The 21,140-nt window shown below is 39.3% G+C and overlaps 1 protein-coding gene across 5 annotated transcripts in view; it reads left to right on the top strand.

The window, feature by feature from the left end:
- Nucleotides 1-21,140, top strand: part of DGKI (diacylglycerol kinase iota) — a 196,215-nt gene that overhangs the window by 100,400 nt on the left and 74,675 nt on the right. For 3 of the 5 annotated variants that reach the window (XM_030263299.4, XM_072923536.1, XM_072923538.1), the window contains exons 9-21: nt 255-350; nt 651-725; nt 1,902-1,997; nt 4,142-4,224; nt 5,514-5,574; nt 8,569-8,682; nt 9,210-9,347; nt 10,506-10,584; nt 14,570-14,625; nt 15,406-15,468; nt 15,692-15,765; nt 17,109-17,220; nt 19,560-19,759. In XM_030263299.4, coding sequence (XP_030119159.4) covers nt 255-350; nt 651-725; nt 1,902-1,997; nt 4,142-4,224; nt 5,514-5,574; nt 8,569-8,682; nt 9,210-9,347; nt 10,506-10,584; nt 14,570-14,625; nt 15,406-15,468; nt 15,692-15,765; nt 17,109-17,220; nt 19,560-19,759 — 1,247 coding nt within the window. The remainder of the gene's footprint in view (nt 1-254; nt 351-650; nt 726-1,901; nt 1,998-4,141; nt 4,225-5,513; nt 5,575-8,568; nt 8,683-9,209; nt 9,348-10,505; nt 10,585-14,569; nt 14,626-15,405; nt 15,469-15,691; nt 15,766-17,108; nt 17,221-19,559; nt 19,760-21,140) is intronic. The other 2 variants (XM_072923537.1, XM_030263301.4) reach the window with 1 other exon arrangement.

The raw sequence follows: 21,140 nt of genomic DNA, 5'->3' as shown, positions 1-21,140 counted from the left end.
AACACCTTTACTTAAATCCCTAAAAATTAGCAATTCAGTTTGTTCCTTAGCAGATGATCACACAAGTTTCTTGATAGGCTGGAACTGACTCTACTGTGCCAGCATCATATGCCATGGTGGCCTACGTTATGTTGAGTCATAATGGTTGCCAGAGCTAAAACTTGTTGTTTTCTTTCCTTAAAAAAAAAAAAAGCAAACAAAAAAACATGAAAAATACCTTATTTATCATGTTTTTTTATTACATCTTTATACAGGTGGTCTCCATACCAGGAGACGAGCCTGATTGGGCAGGAGACTGGAGCCCCGAAGGGGAAACGGGCGTCTCCTACCCCTTTTGGGAGGGTTGGCAGGTACAACATGTGGTGTTATGTGAGTCTATGGGAGCATCTGATCTTTTCTCCCCCTCACAGCGTGGGAAAGTTTCCGGTTCCAAAGCACCAGTCTGGTCTCCGTGTGTGGCTTTCTCCATAAACGGTGGTGTGGAAGTGTAAAGCATGCAGCGCATGTAATTTAAATCTCGAGCATGTGCCAGATACTCTTATCATTCTCCAAGTGGACATGCATGGAAGAGCTTCGTAAAGGGGCTCTGTCTGGGCCTGTCTTCTAAATTTTGTTTTGCTTTTCATGTATTCTTTATTCTTTGGATGTAGAACTCCTTAAAGACTTCAACACGGCGAAAGAAGAGAACGTCCTTTAAACGAAAAGCCAGCAAAAGAGGAAATGAAGTAGGTATTCCAGTGCTTTGGAAATCATCCTCCTTTTGTTTAAATGTCTAAACATAGACTAAGTTTTTAGGCTTTTTTTTCCCCTTTTTTTTTTCACGGAAGTGTTTAATATATTTTTCTCCTGGGAAATTCCATGGTATTGAATATGTTGTTAGAAGAGATAAAACTCATATAAAAAGTTTTATTTTCTGAGTTGATTTTTTCAAGAAACAATGTACCATACTCCAGAACCATTATGACCAGAACCCTAGTGAGAGTGTTCCCTTGGGATGTAAGAGACTCAGCTCACACCCTTTTTTTCCACTAAGCAGAAAAGGAGTGTAAAACTGGGTTGTGAAACCCACTGATGCAAGGCTGTGATCCATTTTAGGATGTCTTCTTCAGAGGATCTCATATTAAAATTGGACCACAGAGAGGGGAAACAGTTTATTGATCTATTGGTTTATTTACCATGTGTCTATAGAAGACCTTGCTTCCATATCCTTCCTGGTGAATTAATTATATAGACAAACAGCCCCATGGGAGAGGTGAAGGTAGACTCACCCCTGCATAGCCAGGGCTCTGGTTCAAGTCCTTTCTTGCATTTCTTGCAGACCAGAAACTGGAATCCGTGTCTGTAAAAGTCCAGGACAGTGCCCTCGTTACTGGGCTCTGGAGTGTCCTGCAAGGGCTAGGGAGTAGGGAGGCAAATAGTTTTCTCATTGATATGTCATGTTGGATCTGTGGCATTTGTTCAAAGGTGGGAAAGCAGCAATGCCAAGAATTTGATTATCTGCAAATAACTACTTATACAACTTGTCTGTTAGATGAAATTAATGGAATAACTAATTTTTGTAGTTCTATTTTCCTTTGGAAAAACTGTGTTAGAAATAACACTGTCTCTGACACGTTATTAGTATTGTGTGGCTAATTGTGGGAAGTAGGGTCAGAAATAATCTTGAATGAATTTTGAAACAGTTGTAAGCTATCCTGAAATGATCTTTCCCCCCCCTCTTATTTTATTCTGTTGTCTCAGTTGGATAAATTACTCTCAGCTGGGCACCACATTGACATTGGCTGTAGTATTTCCAGTACCTGAGGTAGTTTTGTCAGAGCTAGGTTGGATCTTCTGTGTATGCTACGCCAAAGAAACTTCCATTGCTTGTACTAAAGCTGTTTCTTGCTCCTGTTTCTCAGGATAACAAAGGGCGGCCTTTTGTTATAAAACCTATCTCCTCTCCACTCATGAAGCCACTGCTGGTTTTTGTCAATCCAAAAAGTGGAGGGAATCAGGTAAGAGTATCAGCTGGGTCTGGATTGCAAAATTTAAGTTTAACAGCAGGGTTTATGCAAATTACTCTGTTTCTTGACCAGTCAGATAGAAAGGACTTTATGCCTGAAGAAGCCTGAAGACCTTCCTCAGAAGGGGTCCTTGCTGTGGAATGACCATTCTACTTCAGTAGTGTTGGATGACTGGAATGGATATTTGAGAATTTGAGTGGTTGTACTCCTATCTTCAGAAAGGAATCTAAAATGATAATTTGGAGGTTTTCAGAAGATTTCATCTTTCCACAGAAAATTTGATTTCCAGTGAAGCTTTTAGACTTTACCCAAAAAGTGGTTTAGCTTTGCTAGGAAAGGCTGTTGAAATTACTGAATGTGAAATGACATATTCCTATGGCATGTAAAAAAATCGTTAGTGGTCTTGTACTGTACCACAGACACCAAGTTTCAGTGACTAAAATGCAGCAGACTTCTTCCTTAGGATTCTTGGACTGAATACTTAATCAAGTGAATATTTTCCTGGTTCTGCCACATTTTGAATATCAAAGAATCTGAGTGCCTTTCAAGAAATAGGGCCTTGTAATAGAAAAGATTGATACAACAGAGGCCTACAGAGCATGGAGAGTAGTATAGGCACTGCTCATTTTCTCCTCTGTTAGAATTAGAGAGGATATCAAATGAAACTCTTTAGACTGGTTGAAAACAAAAGGAAAAAGCTGGTTCTTCTCACAGTCTGTAGTTCAGTGAAAAACTCCTTGCACTAGGAAGTTGTGGATGCTAAACATTTACACAGGCTGGAGGAGTTATTTGGAAGTGAAATCTTTGAAGTCCTGTACCTCCCTCTGGTTCAAGAGTTCTATGAACTGCACACAGCTGAGACTGGAAGAATACTTATGGCAAACACTGCATTTATTTTCTGTCTTCTTATACCTTCTCCTAGGTACTATGACTGCTTTCTTGGTTCTTTGTCACCACTGGCCCCAGCAGGGTAATAATTAGCATTGACTCCATGTTTCTCAGAAGGCTGAACAATCACTTTATTATACCATACTTATTAAGAAACCCATCGCCCTTACAGACAGTCATGATACAGGTGGACCCAATTAATCCTTCAATCTAAACACCATCACCATTGGCCAATTAAGAAATCACCCTTTGGTAAACAAATCTCCATAACACATTCCACGTGTTCACAACAACAGGTGCAGAAAGTGAAGATAAGAAATTTTTATCATTTTTTTCCCTGATCTTCTCACAGCCTTCCCAAGGACAATGCCTGGGAAAGTTTGTGCTGCTCTCTGTGGCCAGAGAGCTGCTGCCACAGTACTTCAGGAAAGGAGCCATTCCTAGGAAGGGAGAGCTGATTCTGTATGGAAAATTCCTGTTGTGTACCCTCAGGCCCTGTCTGAAAGGCATTCTTGAATCTGAATACAAGCTCAGCCCATAGTGTTCTTAGCTCTCTACTAGTAAGAGAACCTGTCACTGGGCAGAACATGAAGGAAGGGATTTAAGTGGGAATATGAATCTCAGAGTTTGAGTAAACAGAAATTATACCTTTAGGCAATGGGCTGGGCCACACTGCATAAAGTGAGGGACCACTGGGGCAGCTGTACCCCACAAAGTCCTTGACTCCTGCTTCATTAGATGGTAGAGGTTGCAAGTTCGAATGATGATCATGGTGATGGTGGAGGCCAGAGCACTGTCATTGCCTGGACATTGGGTAGCACACTGTTCAATGTAATGAAGACTTTGGCTACAACCTTGTCCAACTTCTTGCTGTCATGGATAGTTGAGGGTGAGGTGAGATAACAGAGGTTTCTTCTTGTTGCAGGTGGTGAGAAGCAGGAGAACAGGTTGCTGTGGGAGATGAACCTTTGGTCTGACCCCAACTGCCTGTTCTTATGGACCATTAGTGATTTGTGTTGTTGAAATTGGTCTATACACCTGCATGTGCACCTCGTCCTGGATTGCTATTCTACAGAGCAATCATTTGCTATGCCACTTTCTAGTTTGTCTTCTTGTTTTATGTTGGCTTTATAGAGCACAGAAAACAAGAAAAGCAATTGAAATACAGTGAATGATGCACACTATTCTTTCCAATAATCATTAAACTACTCATGACTTCCCTTCCTTTGATTTTTCTCTCTTGCCAGGGCACCAAGGTTCTCCAAATGTTTATGTGGTATTTGAATCCACGCCAGGTCTTTGACCTCTCTCAGGAAGGGCCGAGAGATGCGTAAGTACTGGAGCCTTCATTGCTGTGCACCCTATTTCTAGTCTGGTCAGGAAAACAGGAAAATATCTAGCTTTGCTGAATAAGTGACCATGTGAGGTTTGCATATCCAGCTTTTGGTAGCAAGGGGAAGGGCTGCAGTGGGGGCTTTTGTGAGAAGAGGTTAGGAGCTGCTCCTGTGTCCAGACAGACCTGGGTCCAGATGGCTCCAAGGCTTGCTGAGGATCCCAATGCCTGTCCATTCCCTAATGAATGAGCATTCCAGAGGGGTGAGGCTGCCTCATGACAGCGCTGTACAACTGTCCCTGCTCACTGATTAGTTAACTCAGTTTAGCCAGACGATTACTGAAGAGCAAACCAATTCCAAGGGAGAGAGTACGTCTCTTTAAAGGGCTGATTCTTGCTGCCAAGGGCTGAGAAACCATCCTTCTATGGTATTGGACATGGGGATACTGGCTTTACTTAACCATCTGTTCAGAACGGCTTTCACATTTTGTAAATATGTTTTGTATGTTTTTGTAAATATTATTACTATAAATATTTTACTGTAATAATGTAAAATCAAATATTTTCCTGAACAGTCCAAGTGTTTCCTGCAGAAAACCTGCACTGCTGTTCTCTCATGTTGTTTAAAAGCTTTAAGTTAGACATACATTTTTCAGAGCTGAATAATGGGGAAAAAAAGGGTTAGGTGCTCTGGTCACTCAGCTCTCTACATGTGAATGTCCCCTCCTTTGTTAGAAAACATTTCATTATGGATTTCTGGGTTGCGGCAGAAGGAGCAGGACTTCAGTGGGTGCTTTTTTTGGTCTCTCCTGTTGATATTTAGATCACATATCCAGAGAAAGACTCTATTACATATTCTTGCCTTCTGTGGTGTTAAAATACAGTCACTAGTTGAAGAAGCTGTCACATTATACAAGACTGAGAAATGGTAGCTCAACAAGTCATGATGAAGAACATTAAATATTGTTTTAAAATCTCAGTGTTTAAATTTGTTTGCTTTAGGGAAAGAGAAAAATGAAAAATTTTGACCTCCCTAGAGGGAATATAAAAACCTGGGAAGATGCTAAACTGATCAAACACTTGTCAGGAGGTGCTGCCTGACATGGAGGAAGGCCTCATTTCACATCTTAGTGGTTTTGCATTTCCACCTCTACTCATATTCTTAGTAATGAATATTTGAAAGTGCAGTAAGTGGTGGTTACGCTGTCACTCAGCAAAATGCATTAAAAATGTCTGCATTATTGTTGTTACATTTTTTCCTTTCCCCCCTTTCCTTCCCTGGGCAGGCTGGAGCTGTACAGAAAAGTGCCGAACCTACGGATCCTGGCATGCGGTGGGGATGGGACGGTAGGTGGCAGGGACTTGGCAGTGCCACGGTCTTTGGCCAAGTGATTAAACTCCTCACAGTGGTGGGTTTCCCACCTCACCCTGCCTGCAGAGGCAGAGAGACAACATATCTTACACTTGTGAAATCTAATATGTGTTTTTCAATTTTCTGTGTGGTCTGCCCTGTGATGATATGGGGCCGGATTCTCATGTCCAAAGCCCTCTTTATGCATAAAGATTTTGTGCAGCTTAAAAGAATTAAAGACAACTTTGCTGGTCTCTCACTCTATACATTAGATCTGAGGGTCTAGAAGGTGAACCTAGTGTCTGGAAGCCATTAAATCTTAATTTCTGCTCCTTCCTGGTAGGTCCTGGCAGATCCAGGTTCAGTACTTTTCTTTACAACACAATTTGTGTGTTCTGGATTAGTGAATGGGGTCAGGTCTTGAAAGAATTTTTGCACCTTCATTTGGAAAAAAATTCTTCAGCTCGTGGTCTGAAGGTCAGGAGTGGTAATGGAGTTATTATAACTGCATTCTCTTTCCAGTACTTCAAAATATTTTAAATTTCAGCCTGTGCCACTGAGTGCTACATACACTTGAAAAACTGACCTTTAATCTCTAGGGCGCTCAGTTCCTCAACATTTATTTGATGGTAATTTTAGCAATAAGTATGGTAAGGAAAATGCATTACTAATCACAAGATGCAGTGATCGGACAGCACATATCTGTGTAGATTTAGGGCTTGGAGAGGTGGTTGGTTTATTTTGTAGAGAGCTGAATCCCCTCTCTTAATTCAGTATGGCTTGAATTTCTGGGGGAATTTTTCTAGCTTCTGTGGGTTATTTTAAAACCCCAGGGGTAGGATTATTAATAATACTTACTTTGCAAGAATGAAGAAAAAAATCAGTGAAAAGACCACTGCCTTGCTGGTATGTGGGAAAACAAGATGTGTCTGCTACTGGAATGATGAACTTTCCTTAAGAAACATGAAAGGCAGACCTTTAGCTTAGGAGGCATCATCTGAGAAAAAGTGTTTCCATCTGTTTTCTTTCCCATCTGAGGAAGGGTGGAAAAATTATCATTAAGATATTAAAAGAGAAAAGAATACAACTACATTGAGTTGGACCATCCTATTTCCCTTTGCTGAACTGTGCGAGAGGTGGCAGCACCTTCTCATTAGTATGAGCAGCACTCCACTATTACCTCTGCTGCTGCTCAGTTTGAAACAAATTATTATCTAGTTATTCCCAAAGCCATTACATCTAGAAATGAAAAATATGGCTAAAATGGACTTAATGAATATGCAATGAGACCAGATGTTACCTCTCATTATTGAGGTGAATCAGAACTTAGAGTAACTTTTCCATTGTCACTTCAGGGCAGAAGTGGAAAGCTTTGCTTTCAAAGCAGCCAGAAGCTTTCTGTGTCATCCTGGATTATGCAACTAATGTACAAGGTTTAGAAGTGACCTCAGGTTAAATAGCAATGCTGTGCTTATAAATTGAAATTTGTTCATCAGTTAAAGCATTTACAAAAGTGGTGGGTATTTTGATGTCACCTGTAGCAGTGGGAGACTGAAGCACAGATATGTGGATTAAGTCAGTGGCAATGCCAATGACCAACTTCTTTATGAAGTCCTGGCCCTAATGATGTTATCTTGACTTTTTATTTTGTCTCCTGTTATCAGTGCAGAAATATAGATATTTTGAAAGAGAGAGGATTACTTACCTCTGAAAATCCCTTTAAAGGCCTCAGTATTTTTGGTGACATCCAAAGTCATGAGAGCTGTAAGTACTTGAGATGGCTGTTGTCAGACAATGAACTCAAGCAGGGGATCACATCCCAGATGAATGCTTTAATAATTGGACAATTGGTTATCATAAGTAGCTGTCTGATAAATGCCATTTGTGCAAAATTAAATTTATTTTGAAGAGACTTGGAGAAAGAAATACCCTAGAATATTAAATAGCATCATGGTTTCTGCATTTATCAGGCCACTTCTTCTGCAGTCCTTCAAACTCCAGCTATTTTTCCTGATGGCCATGTTATGCCGGGTGTCTTTTGTGAAGCTACCCTGATTTGGATTGAGAATATCTTTGAAATCACAGTATTAATAATTAGGGCAAGAAAAATTCAATCCATCTGTAGTCAGGATTTAGGTTTTCTGTCCTATTTAAAAGCTCACATTTGCAGTAGAAACTGGATCTTTGAAAACTGGCAACAGAAAAAAATCTTCTGTTAATTTTTATTAATTCTTTATCTAAAAATGCAGCAGAGGTTCTTCACCTTTTTTTTTTTTTTTTTTCCCTAAAGTGACAAGTATTTTAAGGAAGAGTCCTTTGTTTTGCAGCAAGAATTTCAGTCACCAAAAGTCTGATAACATCTTTAGCAACTATTCTTTCTCCCCTTTGAATATTACTATTTAATGAAAACAAAATAATTTACAGTAATTTGTTCCTTCTGGCTAGATTTCTATCTGAAAGCTTTATGTAGTCCAGAAGAAATATAGAAGAAATAGGTCTCTGAAATAACTAATAGCTTAGGATGCAAAAGAGACAGATTCATTGTTCCAATCCAAAGCCTCCAACCCTGAGTTGTAGTCTGCCTTTTAGTCTAGCCTTTTATTCTTTTATTAGATATGTATGTGTGTGTATATCTGTATATTGTGTATATATAAGGATATAATGCCTTGTATTGAGTGAACTAATTCAGCACTAAGGTCTCTTCTATGGGAGAGGGAGACTTGTGAGCAAGTTCATGCTTGGCAGGACAAGTTATGAGACACCATACTGTTTTAATGTGTCTCTCATTTTCTTTCATAGATGTTTGTCAAAGGTTGAGTTTGACATAATGGTAATTACAAAAAAAAACTTGTCTTGAATTGTCCATATTATTCTTCATTCGTGTTTAGATTTCTTTTATTTGGTTTTTGTAAAAAAGAATATGATATGATCAAAGTATGTATTTTTTCCTATAATATTCCTGAAGATTTTCTTAATTTTCCTTTTTATAGGTGGGTTGGATCCTGTCCATCCTCGATGAGCTGCAACTCAGCCCCCCACCTCCTGTGGCTGTCCTTCCACTTGGCACTGGGAATGACCTTGCCCGCACCCTCAACTGGGGTGGGGTAAGGACTGGCTGGGGTACCTTTATGTGGGGGTTCTCCACTTGCTGCTCAGATTTAGTTGTGTGGGGTGGAATTTCCTTTTGGCTAAAATAGCAGGCAGGGCTATGTCCAAGGTCTGTTTCACTCTGGCAGAATGGTTTGCTTCATTTTGCAGTCTGGGATTTTGTATTATTAATGATGTTGTTACATCACAACATCAAAGTGTACATATATATATCTTGTATTTCAGGCCAGGTGACAAGAACAGTAAAAGAGGCTTCTAATTTAAGCATAATTTGAACTTTCTCTTAGTTTATGCTTTACTACAGCTTATTCCAGGAAAGGTAAATATTCTTTGAATTCCTCTCCTTATGGCCTTACTTTGCCTGCCCTAGACTTGTGCACCTCAATAGTAGCTTGTTAAAATACTTGATCAAAAATTTATCAAGGGTCTTAGGCACGTGTGAAAGGAGGGAAGTCTGTAGGTAATTGGTAACTTGATTTGTTTTCACCATCTGTGGCTGATACTCAGTTCACTCTGCTGTCAGGGTTACACAGATGAGCCAGTGTCTAAGATCCTGTGCCATGTAGAGGATGGAACCATTGTCCAGCTGGACCGTTGGAATCTCCAGGTTGAGCGCAACCCTGATTTGCCCCAGGATGAGCTGGAGGATGGGGCACGTAAGGTTAGAGCCTACTTTTTCCCATGGAAGCTACAGAATGCTTATGGACCTCTTTGGGTTACACTTCAAGCAGCATAGGTGGGGAATTCTGCAACTTTTAAATTTTCTATTTGCATCTCTCCTTTTGATTCTTTTCATGTGTCAGTGATTCCAGAGTTGTGTGAAAGGAATTTATTTGTTGTTTGAAACACCCTGGCGTTGAACATTTATGTCAAAGATTAAATCCTGGGAAAAAAAATCCCTAGAATTTTATCAGAAAGGTCATTGCTTTTCGCTAGTCCCAGGAAAAGCAGCCCTGTCACTGCCATGCATTCCCCAATTAGACAAAACTAAAAACAGGATGTAAAATTTAATTCCTTAGGATTTGCTAAGGGATACAAACTATTTCCCACTTTACAGCAAGGTGTAGTGTATTTTTGCATTTAACTTCTTTCTATGTGGGCCTCCATGTAATCTCCACTAGTGTATTCTTGGTAGTTAAAGAATGGGAAAATTTTTGCAAGGAAATCGCATAGTAATTTATCATTTGGACTGGAGACGTTGAAAATACTACAACACTAAAAAAACCCTCCCAATTCTGTGAACCATTTTCTTCTTCTCAGTTATAATTTCCAGCTTATCTATTGGATGTTACAGTTGCCTCTCTAGAGGCCCACTGGATGTGTGAAACAATGAAGAGGCCAGATGTGTGCCTGCCTGCCTTCTGCATTCTCAATAGGATTGGGGCTTCTTCTCTGGGACTTGGATTGCTCCTGGTTATATATGGAGCGAGAAGAACACAGCTGGAGCTTCATTTGCCATGCTGAGCTTGAAGAGCCAGCAAAACCTTTGAAAACCTTTGTGTTGATGATATATTGAGTGGTGCAGCCTTATGGGGAATCTAAATTACAACATAAGGAACCCTTTGATTTCTTGACAAAGACACACGTATGATCATAAAGCACTGTAGGTCTATTTGTATTCTTCAGGCTCTTGCATCTGATCATTTTCCACAAGCCATTACTAACCCTCAGAGCAACCTTCTGCTTACATTTCCCTGATATGTTCTATTTTGTTCTTAGTAGGTTTCCATGATGACCCAAGTTTAAATAGTTAAACCCTGGTGTGTTGAGAAATGTTCCATTCTTGCTGGTTTAATGTCTCTTTATTGTCTAATTACAGCTTCCCCTCAACGTCTTCAATAATTACTTCAGTCTTGGATTTGATGCACATGTTACACTGGAGTTCCATGAATCCAGAGGTAATAGGAACTTTTTATTTCCTTAGCCCTATGGATGGGCTGTTATTTTATTAATTAGAAATAGATTTGGATTTAACATCCTGTTCTTATGAATCAGAAGTAAAGATGGAACCTTAAAACCTTAAGATACATAGAGGAAGAAAAAATTATTGTGGTATGAGTTTCCAAGGGACTTCATGATTAAGGAATGTAATAAGTACAAAGAAGACTGTAATGTACTTAAGGAAAAGGACTGAAAGGGAAGCTTTACAAAGTGCTAGATCTTGTAAAGGAGATAATATATGTCAGGTGTGAGTGTGGAAGTGGAGGGAAGAGAAGACCCACAAGATCGGAAGTGACAGGAATATAATTGTGTTCTCAAACTGAACAGCTGTTACCTGTGGATCAGTATACCACAACATCCCTGGACTTGGTACAGATCCAGAGTGTCTCTATGCAAGTTAAAGGTTTAATGTCTGCAGAAGTGTCAGGAATTTGAGCAGTTGTGGCACTTTGTCTGTCCCCTTGCCAGTGGCAGCTATGCCACCCTCTACAGACTAGCCTGTGGCTTAAGGACTGCTATTACCAGCTTTGCACTGATATGAATGGCTCTATTTATATGGTTTAGGCAGGTGTGCTTGTGGAAACAAACCTTGCTCAGGTGTCTGCCTTCATCTTTTGGTCATTCTTAAGGGGAATGAACAAGGTCAGCTTCATATGCAGGTCAGCTTCATATGCAGGTATTTTTTCTGAAACTTTGCCTTCCTTATAGTCACTGTCATACTATCAGAATGTCATTTCAAGATGAAAAGAAAGCACTCTAATGCCAGGCTAAATAAAGAGCAGGATACATGATGGAATGAGCTAATGCATATTTTATGATGTTTAAGACTGCTTCAAGCTTTAGGAATAATAATAAGGGGCCACAAAAGGGCACAGGAATGAAATTATGACAGCTGTATGCATTTTTTTTATGAGTGCATGTCACTCTGCATTGCTAATGTGACTGTGAATATACTGTATAGATTAAATGCATGGCTACTTTCTCATTTAATGGACGCATTATTTAATAATGAAGTTATGGAGCCCTATAAAGGATGAATGTTATTCCAGACATGCCAGGGTTTTAAAAATTTACACGGGTGAAAAAGCACTTGGCAGAGCAAGCTGTATGTCTGAGAATATCTGGCCAGCAGAGCTTCTGTAGCACCAGTCTTCACTGCTAGTGTAGTCCTTGTCTTCTCAAATGCTAAAATACATGAAGTGAAATCTATGTATTTTAGAAGAGGAAAACTTATAGCCTTGCTGATGCTTGTTGCTGGTGTGTGGGTTTTATTATTTTTCATGTGGAATTTGGGTCGTTCTGCCTGCAGAAGAAAAGGCTCCTGGGAGTACTTATTATAGCCTTTCAGTACTCGAAGGGGATTTATAAGAAAAATGGTGACTTGTTTCAACAGGACAGGGGATAATGGCTCTAAGCAAAAATAGTGTAAATTTCGACTAGATATAAGGAATAAGTTTTTAAAAATGAGGTGGTAAAACACTGGCACAGGTACCCAGAGAGGTGGTGGGAGCCCCATCCCTGGAAACATTCGAAGTTGGATTGAACGAGGCTCTGAGCAACCTGATCTAGGTGAAGATGTCCCTGCCCATTGCAGGGGGTTGGACTAGATGGACTTTAAAGACTTCTTCCAGCCCAAGGAATCCTGTGGCTTGGTGAATTAATCAGTGCAAAGCAGATTATGATCTTACTTACCACTGATGATAATCCAGAGAAATTCTTAGCAATGGTAGCAAAATGTTAAGTATTTTCACAGCTATAGCATTTGTGCTTTTGTGGTAATTGGCTGTATACATTTGCTTATGTGGACCTATTGTAATCATATATAGTATTAAAACAAATTAATATCATGCCTGAAGACCAAAATAAGATAAATTGATATGAGCTCTCAGCCTAGCAGGGTACTTTAAGCAGTAGATATTGGTCAGCTGTTTTATTTAGAATAAGCAATGATTGCAGTGTCTTAGAGGAAGAACCTATATATTAATGTGGCCTTTTCCATGGCAACCTCTACACTTTTCTTATGACTAATCAGATTGAGACTTAAGGATTGGATCCGAGTCTAATGTATTTAGCTCTGCTTCTCTGAGAAGTATTCTGTGTACTGGCTGTTTCCAACTTCCTGCATTGGTATCCTTATGCTTTGGTAGAGCATGGAAGATGCAATTTACTTTATCCCCGCTGACATGCTGTTTGATCCCTCAGCTGTGCAGGACTGTTCATTTGCAGGAAACTTCCCCACTGCACACAGAGTCTAACATGTTCCATTTTCTACTTCTTTCATGGTTTAGGAATGGTGAGGATGGAGTAAGCCTTGACTATGCACTCAATAATTTACTTCTACAATCAAAGTTACACTCTAATCAACTTAAGACTCTATTTTATATCACAGAGTCCTTCCTCCCTACCCGTGCTTATATGTGTTGGCAGAAGTAGGACTAGTAGATTGAGGGACTGCTGAATCCCTGACATCAGAAAGGTTCCTTTCCCTGTTATAAACTGGGGCTTTAGTCATAAGATGTATGTAAGGTCCAGTGCTGTGGTGTCTGCTGTTTGGAACTATCAAAGATACTCACATGAGAGAATGTACAGCACAGGCACTAAGTCTTCAGAAGCTTTCTGCTGCTTAGCATGGGGTGTTGAGACTCTCTGCAAAGAGCTGTGAGCTCAGTAAGTGAGATGAGATTGATTTATGTAGTTAAATTCGTTGTTTGAAGTAGAAGTGGCCCAGACAGAGTTTGAGTCGCCTGTGACACAGCAACAGCTATAGTAACTGGGCCAAGAAACAAATCAGAAACCTTAAGCAGCTCACTCTCACAACATGGAGCCATATTTTGTGAGATGTAGTGGCTTTCAAGAGGTGTGGAAGTATTGTTTTAAGTGGTCATTTGAGAGGTAATTTAGATGTGTCCACGCTTATGTGATGCTTTAGCCAGAAGGACTGCCTTGGTAGTAGTGATAGTTTCACTAGAGAATCAATGAGCCAGGGTGAGAAGTTGGCACTAACACTGAGTACAGGGTCAGAAGGGCTTCTTCTAGAATCTCTAGATGCCACAAACAAGGAAAGCAGTTTCCAAGGAGGCTCAAGGATGAACTGCATACTGGGAAATATGCCTTATATTGGAAGCTTAAGGGAACTCCATTTAGCTTATTGAAAAGAAGGTTAAGAAGCAAATTAATCACTGCCTATAAGTATTTACTCAAGGAGAAGATATCCAATAGTTGAAGGCTCTTTAATCTGATAGGGAAGTATAACAAGATTTAGCAGTTGGCAGTTGAAGACTGAAAATTTCAAGATTGGAAACTTACACATTTACATTAACAGAGAGAATAATTAACCATTAGATGTACATTACTACTAAACTTAAAATTATCCATCTCTTGGAGTCTAATCAAAATTAAATGGGTTTCTAAATAGGTTTTAAAGTAACCAGTTCTTTTTTTCCCCTTTTCCTGCAGAAATCTTTGGGTAGAAATGTCTATTCCTTAGTAACTCTATAACATATCAGAATTTAGGGGCTGTTTCACCTTGTAATTTACTAATGCTTTACTCCTGGTTCACAGCATGGGTTATTGGTCCATAAATTTCTAATAATTCTTACAGATTTGTTCTCCACTGTTAGAAACAGAAATTCTACAAATTCTATTGAGGGATCATAAGTTGAATAGTCTGAGAGGTGTTAAATTAACTGATTGACTTCTTATTACCTCTTTAAACTATTTCTACTCTCTACAAGAAAAGGGATGAATTCAATATCAATGTTTGAAATCTGATAGCAGAGAAAGGCACAGATGGGGGACTCACACATGCAAAACATATTTATGGTAATATTTTCTATGAGTGATACACTGAAAGCACTGTAGTGCTGGCAGGGAATGTGAAGGTAGAATGAAGTCTACTAGCTTTATTAGGGTATTTTAATTTTATTTTTCATCCTTTCACAGAAGCAAATCCAGAGAAATTCAACAGCCGATTTAGAAATAAAATGTTTTATGCTGGGGTAAGTACAGATTTGTCTCACAGAAAGATGTTAGTTTAGTTGCTTGAGTGTCTTCTTAATTATCTTCCCCCTCACTTTCTCACATCAGGAGCTCATGCCACTTCATTCTGCCTGTTACAATTTCAAGTGCACTCATGCTGCTTCTGGCAGTGGCACACACAGGTGTCTGTAGAAAAGAGCCTCTGGTACTGTTGTTATACAGAGCTGGGCAGGTGAGAAAAGTGCCACTCCTTTGGACACAGTCCCGGTCATATCTTGGTCCCTCGGCTTCTGGCTCATAAGCTTCTTAGGGCACAAATCAGATATTTGGAGTGATTAATGATGGGTGAATATGCACATATAATTGCTCACTTGTGCATCCAGGAGGCAAATGGACAACACTTTATTCTAAAGCCATTAAGAGCAAACACCAGTTTGATAATGAATGGCATACAATGTATTTCTGAATGATGACACCCATTGTACCCGTGTGCCTTAAACATGAAAACAAGTATGTGTGCAAGAATTTGTGCTTAATGGTCCAGGACACCACTGAACTTGGGTGTCCAAGGACTTTTTTTTCAGTTAAGCTCTCAAAAGCAGAAGTATCACAATTTGAAACAACAAAATTAAATAATCTTTTCTGAGAGAGTAAGTTTGACCAAAGGATGGCATTTTGGTAATTAGCTCTGTGGAGGGATAAGAACTCAGGGGAAAAAAAAAAAAAAAAAAAAAAAAAAAAAAAAAAAAAAAAAAAAAGAGAGGAAGTGTTGACAATTCCTGCGCTGATTTCTGTTGCAGGCAGCCTTTACAGACTTTCTGCAAAGAAGCTCAAGAGATTTATCCAAGCATGTTAAAGTTGTGGTGAGTATAAGAAATTGTGTCGTAGTATTGTGGGAAGGGGGTGGGGGTTTGGAGAGAGAGTGAGGTGAGAGTTTAATGGCTCTGTTACTTTTCAGTTTTGAGCATGACATTTGCAACACATTCCAAGGAAAGTCTTGGGAAAGCTGTTACAAAGCAGCAACACTTCTCTTGTCTGTGGCTCCATTCAGCAATTTCTCTGTGCTCTGTCACTTTGGCTTTGTAGTGTGATGGTACAGACCTGACTCCAAAGATCCAGGAGCTGAAGTTCCAGTGTATAGTGTTTTTAAACATACCCAGGTAAGCTCAAAACAGATTCTTGAAGTTATACAAGAAAAATAACAATAGTTTTCAAGAGACACTTACCACTTGTCCTAGGCTGGGTGAATGTACAGGAAGCATTTTGAATGTACAGGAAGATAGCCTCTGGGTTACCTTGTTTAAAGCTGGCTGCTTATAATGCTGTTACTGAGCTAACAGAATGGCATCAGAGCTCAGGGTGCAGCAAAACCATTCCTTGAAAAGTTGATTATCCTGATACTGTAGAAATGCTTAACAAACACACTTTGAAGAGCTGTGCATCTAACCTGCAAACAAGTTAGTAAAGGAAGAGATACCTGGTCTTGTGCTTAATTAGAATCAAAGAGTGGGGAAAAAAGGAAAAGGGGAGGAGGGGACAGAAATGGAGAGAGGGGAAGGACAAATATTTTTCCAGTTAAGGAATACCAAACTGCTGAAAGAAGTCATAGTTATTAACGTGTTACAAAGTGTCCTTAATAAAACTATAGCTGAATTATCAAAAGTTGTTGATCTCCTGCTCTCTAGAACAGTCGTCTCTGAACTTAATTTGATTGCTCATTTCTATCAGTCAAAAGCTTTTAAACACCACCCCAATATATGCATATTTATAAATTGTATACATGTACCTCTATTCTAGTATTACAAGCCATATAAAGCATGCACAAATATGAATTAAGAAAGAATGTAATAAAGATGAAACAAACAATTACATTGTTTAAATGTTTGCCTTCTTATTGAAAGTAAAAGTACTATTTTCCTTCATACACTCTAATTTTCTTGTCAGTTGTGGATTTTTCTTGCATGCACCCCACTTTGGAGACCATTGCTTCAGACAACCTCCTACTTTGCTCCACAGGCAGTCCCAAGCACCTAATCTTTTGAGTCCTGTACTGCAAGCTTCTGCTTGGTCCCGCCTCTCTGAAGTTCCCCCTTCTATCACTTTCAGATCACTTTCACATCTATTCTTTGATGGTAGAAAAGAGAAATTCCACAGCTGTATCTGTTCCAGCTTCTTATGTCTCCCTGCTTCCTCAAACTATGCAATGTTTTGCATTCCTTGTGCTGAGCTAGCAGGGAGAGGGGAAAGAGGGGCAAAACAGCTTTATGGCTCAATAGCTTACCAGAAGGAATCAAAGCAAATAGGGAGTGCTGCTGCTCCATGGCCTGTTTCCTGGTATTTCCCCATTTCCCTCTCAGAGAGGAACCTGATAAAGTTTATGATGGATACACCTGAGGGTGTTGTATCAGCTTGGGAACAAAAAGAACAGGCTAAGAGGTTACTAGTCAGGACCCATCAGGGCAAGCTGCTTTCTCCAACTTGCTCTCCAAACCTCTCTCTGTAGGTATTGTGCTGGCACAATGCCCTGGGGGAACCCTGGTGACCACAGAGACTTTGAGCCCCAGCGTCACGACGATGGCTACATCGAAGTCATCGGGTTCACCATGGCCTCGCTGGTGAGTACAGGGGTGCTGCCAGGCTGGAGAGCTCCGTGGGCAGCCCTGCAAGGTGCAAAATACTCCTTGATACTGAAAAACAGATGTGTTTCCCCATGGTCATACAAGGCCAAAGAGAGCTCTGCTGTTAAACGGCAAAGCCAAATAGTTATATTCTGATAAGTGTTATTTAATAACAAAAAGTATTACTTGCAAAATATGACTGATTTGCATGTGCAGTGCTCTGAAGTTAAATGGCAAGGTTATTACAGTAAGAACAGTATGATAAGAGCATGAAGTCATGATTTTACTGTGGGAATACTAATAATACTATGATCAAATAAACACTCCTTTCTCTCTTTAACTTTTATATATTTCATTCTATGGCATTAAAGTCTATTTTTATGTATAGCTGGTATAGAAATATGAAATATTATATAAACTTATATAGACATACAATTTCCATATGCTCAGCACAAATCTTGTGAAACTTTAGTAATAGCTGTGGAAAACTTTATTGGCATTTCTTGCATGAATTTTATCTCTCCTTTTTGTTCTGCTAGGAAAAGGAAATTCAGCCAACAATTTTGTCAGTGTACTTTCTTCCAATGCTGTCCTTAAAGTGAACTAAACTGAGTTACCATAAAAGCAATCTTCCTCTAAATACCCTGGGAGACACTGTGACAGTGTCTTCAGAGGGTGGTTAAATGCAGCCAAAGTTGGCAATTATCTCCATGCCAGCACCAGCCTACCTAAGGCACTGCAGCTTGGGCTTAGTGTGGCCAGCAGAAGGCCCTCAGCTGGACTTGCTGGTGAATTTTTATAGCTCACACTTACCTCCATACCTGTAGGCCTTTGTTGCTGCTGTCTCATGTAACCCAGTTTAAAACAAAGATGGATAAGCCTGTTTTAGCTAAACTCCTTTGTTGTGTGACCTGCCCTCAGTCCATATCACTTTCAGTAAATACCCACGATAATGGTGTTTGTTTCCTCAAAGAGAAATTCAAGCAAATCTAATCTTCAAAGTAAGCAACAGACAGTCTTGGTCAATCTTTCCTTCTTTCCTTTCAAAGTTTGTCTGGGTTAAGGATACTCCTGGACTTTCTTTTTTTTTCTTTTTTTTTTATTTTTTAATGGGCCTGGTAGATTATGGAAATAACCCTCAAGAAAAATTTTATATAGTAGCCTAGTAGATGCTGTGGAATAAAAGTGAAGAGAAGTTTAGGACATGTTTTTGAAAATGCTGTCAATACTTTAGCATGTACAAACTCATAGTTTTCAGTCAGAAGAGCTTTTCATTTTTGCCACTAACACAGTTCTAGTAAATTGAAGTCGCTAGACAGATCTTGAAAGATACCAACAATTTCAGTTGGGGCTGAATTTTAGAAGTAGGGCCCTTTGAACTTCTGTTTCTATTTAAAGGAGAACTGTGGGTCTACAGGTGTACTTTGGTTATGAAGCTGAAGAACGATTGTAACCCTAGACTGTGTTGATATAATCCTGACTTGCCTTGTATGTCTCAGATGTGCTTGTTGTACCTAAGTGGGTTTGTGAAACCAAGGGAAAGAGCTACTTTATAAAAAACATTCTTATATTGTTGATCATATTGGCAATTGATCCATAATATTAAGTGCACGGGCCTTGCCTTGTGTTTGCACTGTTCTCTGTTAGCATTTCATTAATATGAGATTTTTTTCCTGCATCTGAGACATGAGAGTTAATTGTTACATAATATCATATTCATTAAAAAAATATTTTTCTGCCCAAACACATCTGCCTGGAACTTGAAGGATCTGCTATTGCCTTCCTTAATTTCTTTGAAGTGAATTCTTTAACATGATATTTAATTGTTTTAACAAGGTCCTTCTGCTTGCTCTTTTCAGCCTGTCTAATGTTGAAGTTGACTTGATGTGCAAGCTTTCATGATAAAAAATTTATCTTATTCATATTAAGAACTATTCTGTTCAGGAAGGGGAAATAGTTTTTCTGTCTCACAGATGTATCTAATTAGAGATGTTGTTTTAAAGAGCAAATAATTATTAGCATGACTGTTACTGTAAAAACAAACAGACCAAAACAAATAGAAAGCTTTAAGAATGAACACAGTTATTAATTTGTGTGTTCACACGTGTGTATATATAGATCATGAGTCCTATAATGCATGTGGTTAGATGTCTGCTTGTTGCTTTGCAGTTTTGGGGTGAAAACACTTTCATTGTGCTCTTTCAGAATAGCTTAGGTATGGAGTACTGTGTAATGGATGCTGCCAGCAAAGTGGCATTTTGGATTTGTTGACTGCCTCAGCTGCCTCTGTTCTGAGCTATCTTTTCCCTGCTTGGTGTTTTGTTTATTTTTTGCAGGCTGCTCTCCAGGTGGGTGGTCATGGAGAGCGCTTGCACCAGTGCCGGGAGGTGACGCTTTTGACGTACAAGTCCATCCCCATGCAAGTGGACGGCGAGCCCTGTCGGCTGGCTCCCTCCCTCATCCGCATCTCCTTAAGGAACCAAGCCAACATGGTGCAGAAAAGCAAGAGGAGAACGTCCATGCCTTTGCTGAATGAGTGAGTTGCATATGTGCATGTCCTAACGGCAGGAGGCCCATGTGGGGCAGCATATTCCGTCATGGATTTTGCATGTACTGGACTTGCAGCGCATTTGAAAAATAAATTTACAAAAATCACATCTTCTGAAGTCCCTTTTCACTCTATTGTAAATACTTATCTGATTTTCTTTTACTCTTTATCTTCTGAGTCACCCCTGTCTTGCTTTCAGACTGGTGTTCTATCTTTCTGTTATGTATTTGTTTATTTAGAGAGGTTTCCGCAGGCTTGGCAGTGTGCCCCTTGGCTTCTGATGGTTCTGCATATGTATGCTATTTGCTCTTGAAGTTTTTTTGATTTGGTTTCTCACCTTTCTTGATCTGCTTTTTAAGCTGCCTTGAAGACCCCGTAAGAAATTGCCACAATCAAGAACTAATCAGGACATATTTCAGTCTCTGCTGCAAGCACATGCTACCTGGCAGAGTCTGTGGAGAAGGATTTGAATGTCCTGAAAGAACTGGTTGTAGTTTGTAGCAAATCCTTCTCCAGTATAGAAACCCAAATGAGAAATGAGTGTTGTAAATATGACTAGAGAAAAGCTAAGATTGGAAAATAGTAACTTGTGAAAGGGAATACATAGGACTAACATTCCTTTTCATAATTAAACTTTCTTTACAAGCACTGCAGATATAATTTAATCAGAAGAAACATAAATTGTCAAATTTTGACCTAGGAAACTGGCAATCTAATAAAATAATTTAGATTATTTTGTAGAGGGTATTATTGCAATCTTTGTGTAGGTCATTATTGCTGCTAAAATGAATGTTGCAAGGGACTTTGCTGTTTTTCATCAAATATTCCAAATGTGAAGCAAAACAGTCTGTCCCTTTTTCAAAGATACTGAACTAATGCCCTAAAGTTATTAAGAATCCACATTTAATATGAACACTCATGCACAGAGGCTTTAATATTTCTGGGAAAATGGGTGGGGGAATTTTGCTGTTGCAATTGTAATGGTGAGGCAGGTTCTGTGAAGAGATGTAGTACCTTCCAAAAGACTAGCTCATATAACTGGAAATAAAAAGACAAGGTCTTAGGCACACCTTTTCTTTTCACCTATCTTAAAAGTTGTCTCCGTTACAGCTTTATATCTAGAGACAGATCCTTCTTTACTTCAAACTTTGACTCCAGCCCTTAAGAGTTTTTTGTCATCCCCTGGCTGTCAATCTATAAATGTAATCAAAGCCACCCTGGTTACTTTCAACATGTACCTTTTCAATTTAGCACTCTCCTCTCTTACTGAGACGAATGCTTTAAGTTGCAGTAGAAGCCCATTTCTCTAATGTGGAATTTCTATTTGCCTGGAAAATATATAAGGTATATTCATCTTTCTTGAGCAGAG

This window comes from Taeniopygia guttata, chromosome 1A (assembly GCF_048771995.1).
Source record: "Taeniopygia guttata chromosome 1A, bTaeGut7.mat, whole genome shotgun sequence".
In the NCBI taxonomy this organism is placed as follows: domain Eukaryota; kingdom Metazoa; phylum Chordata; class Aves; order Passeriformes; family Estrildidae; genus Taeniopygia; species Taeniopygia guttata.
This window is presented reverse-complemented; position numbering and strand designations above follow the sequence as displayed.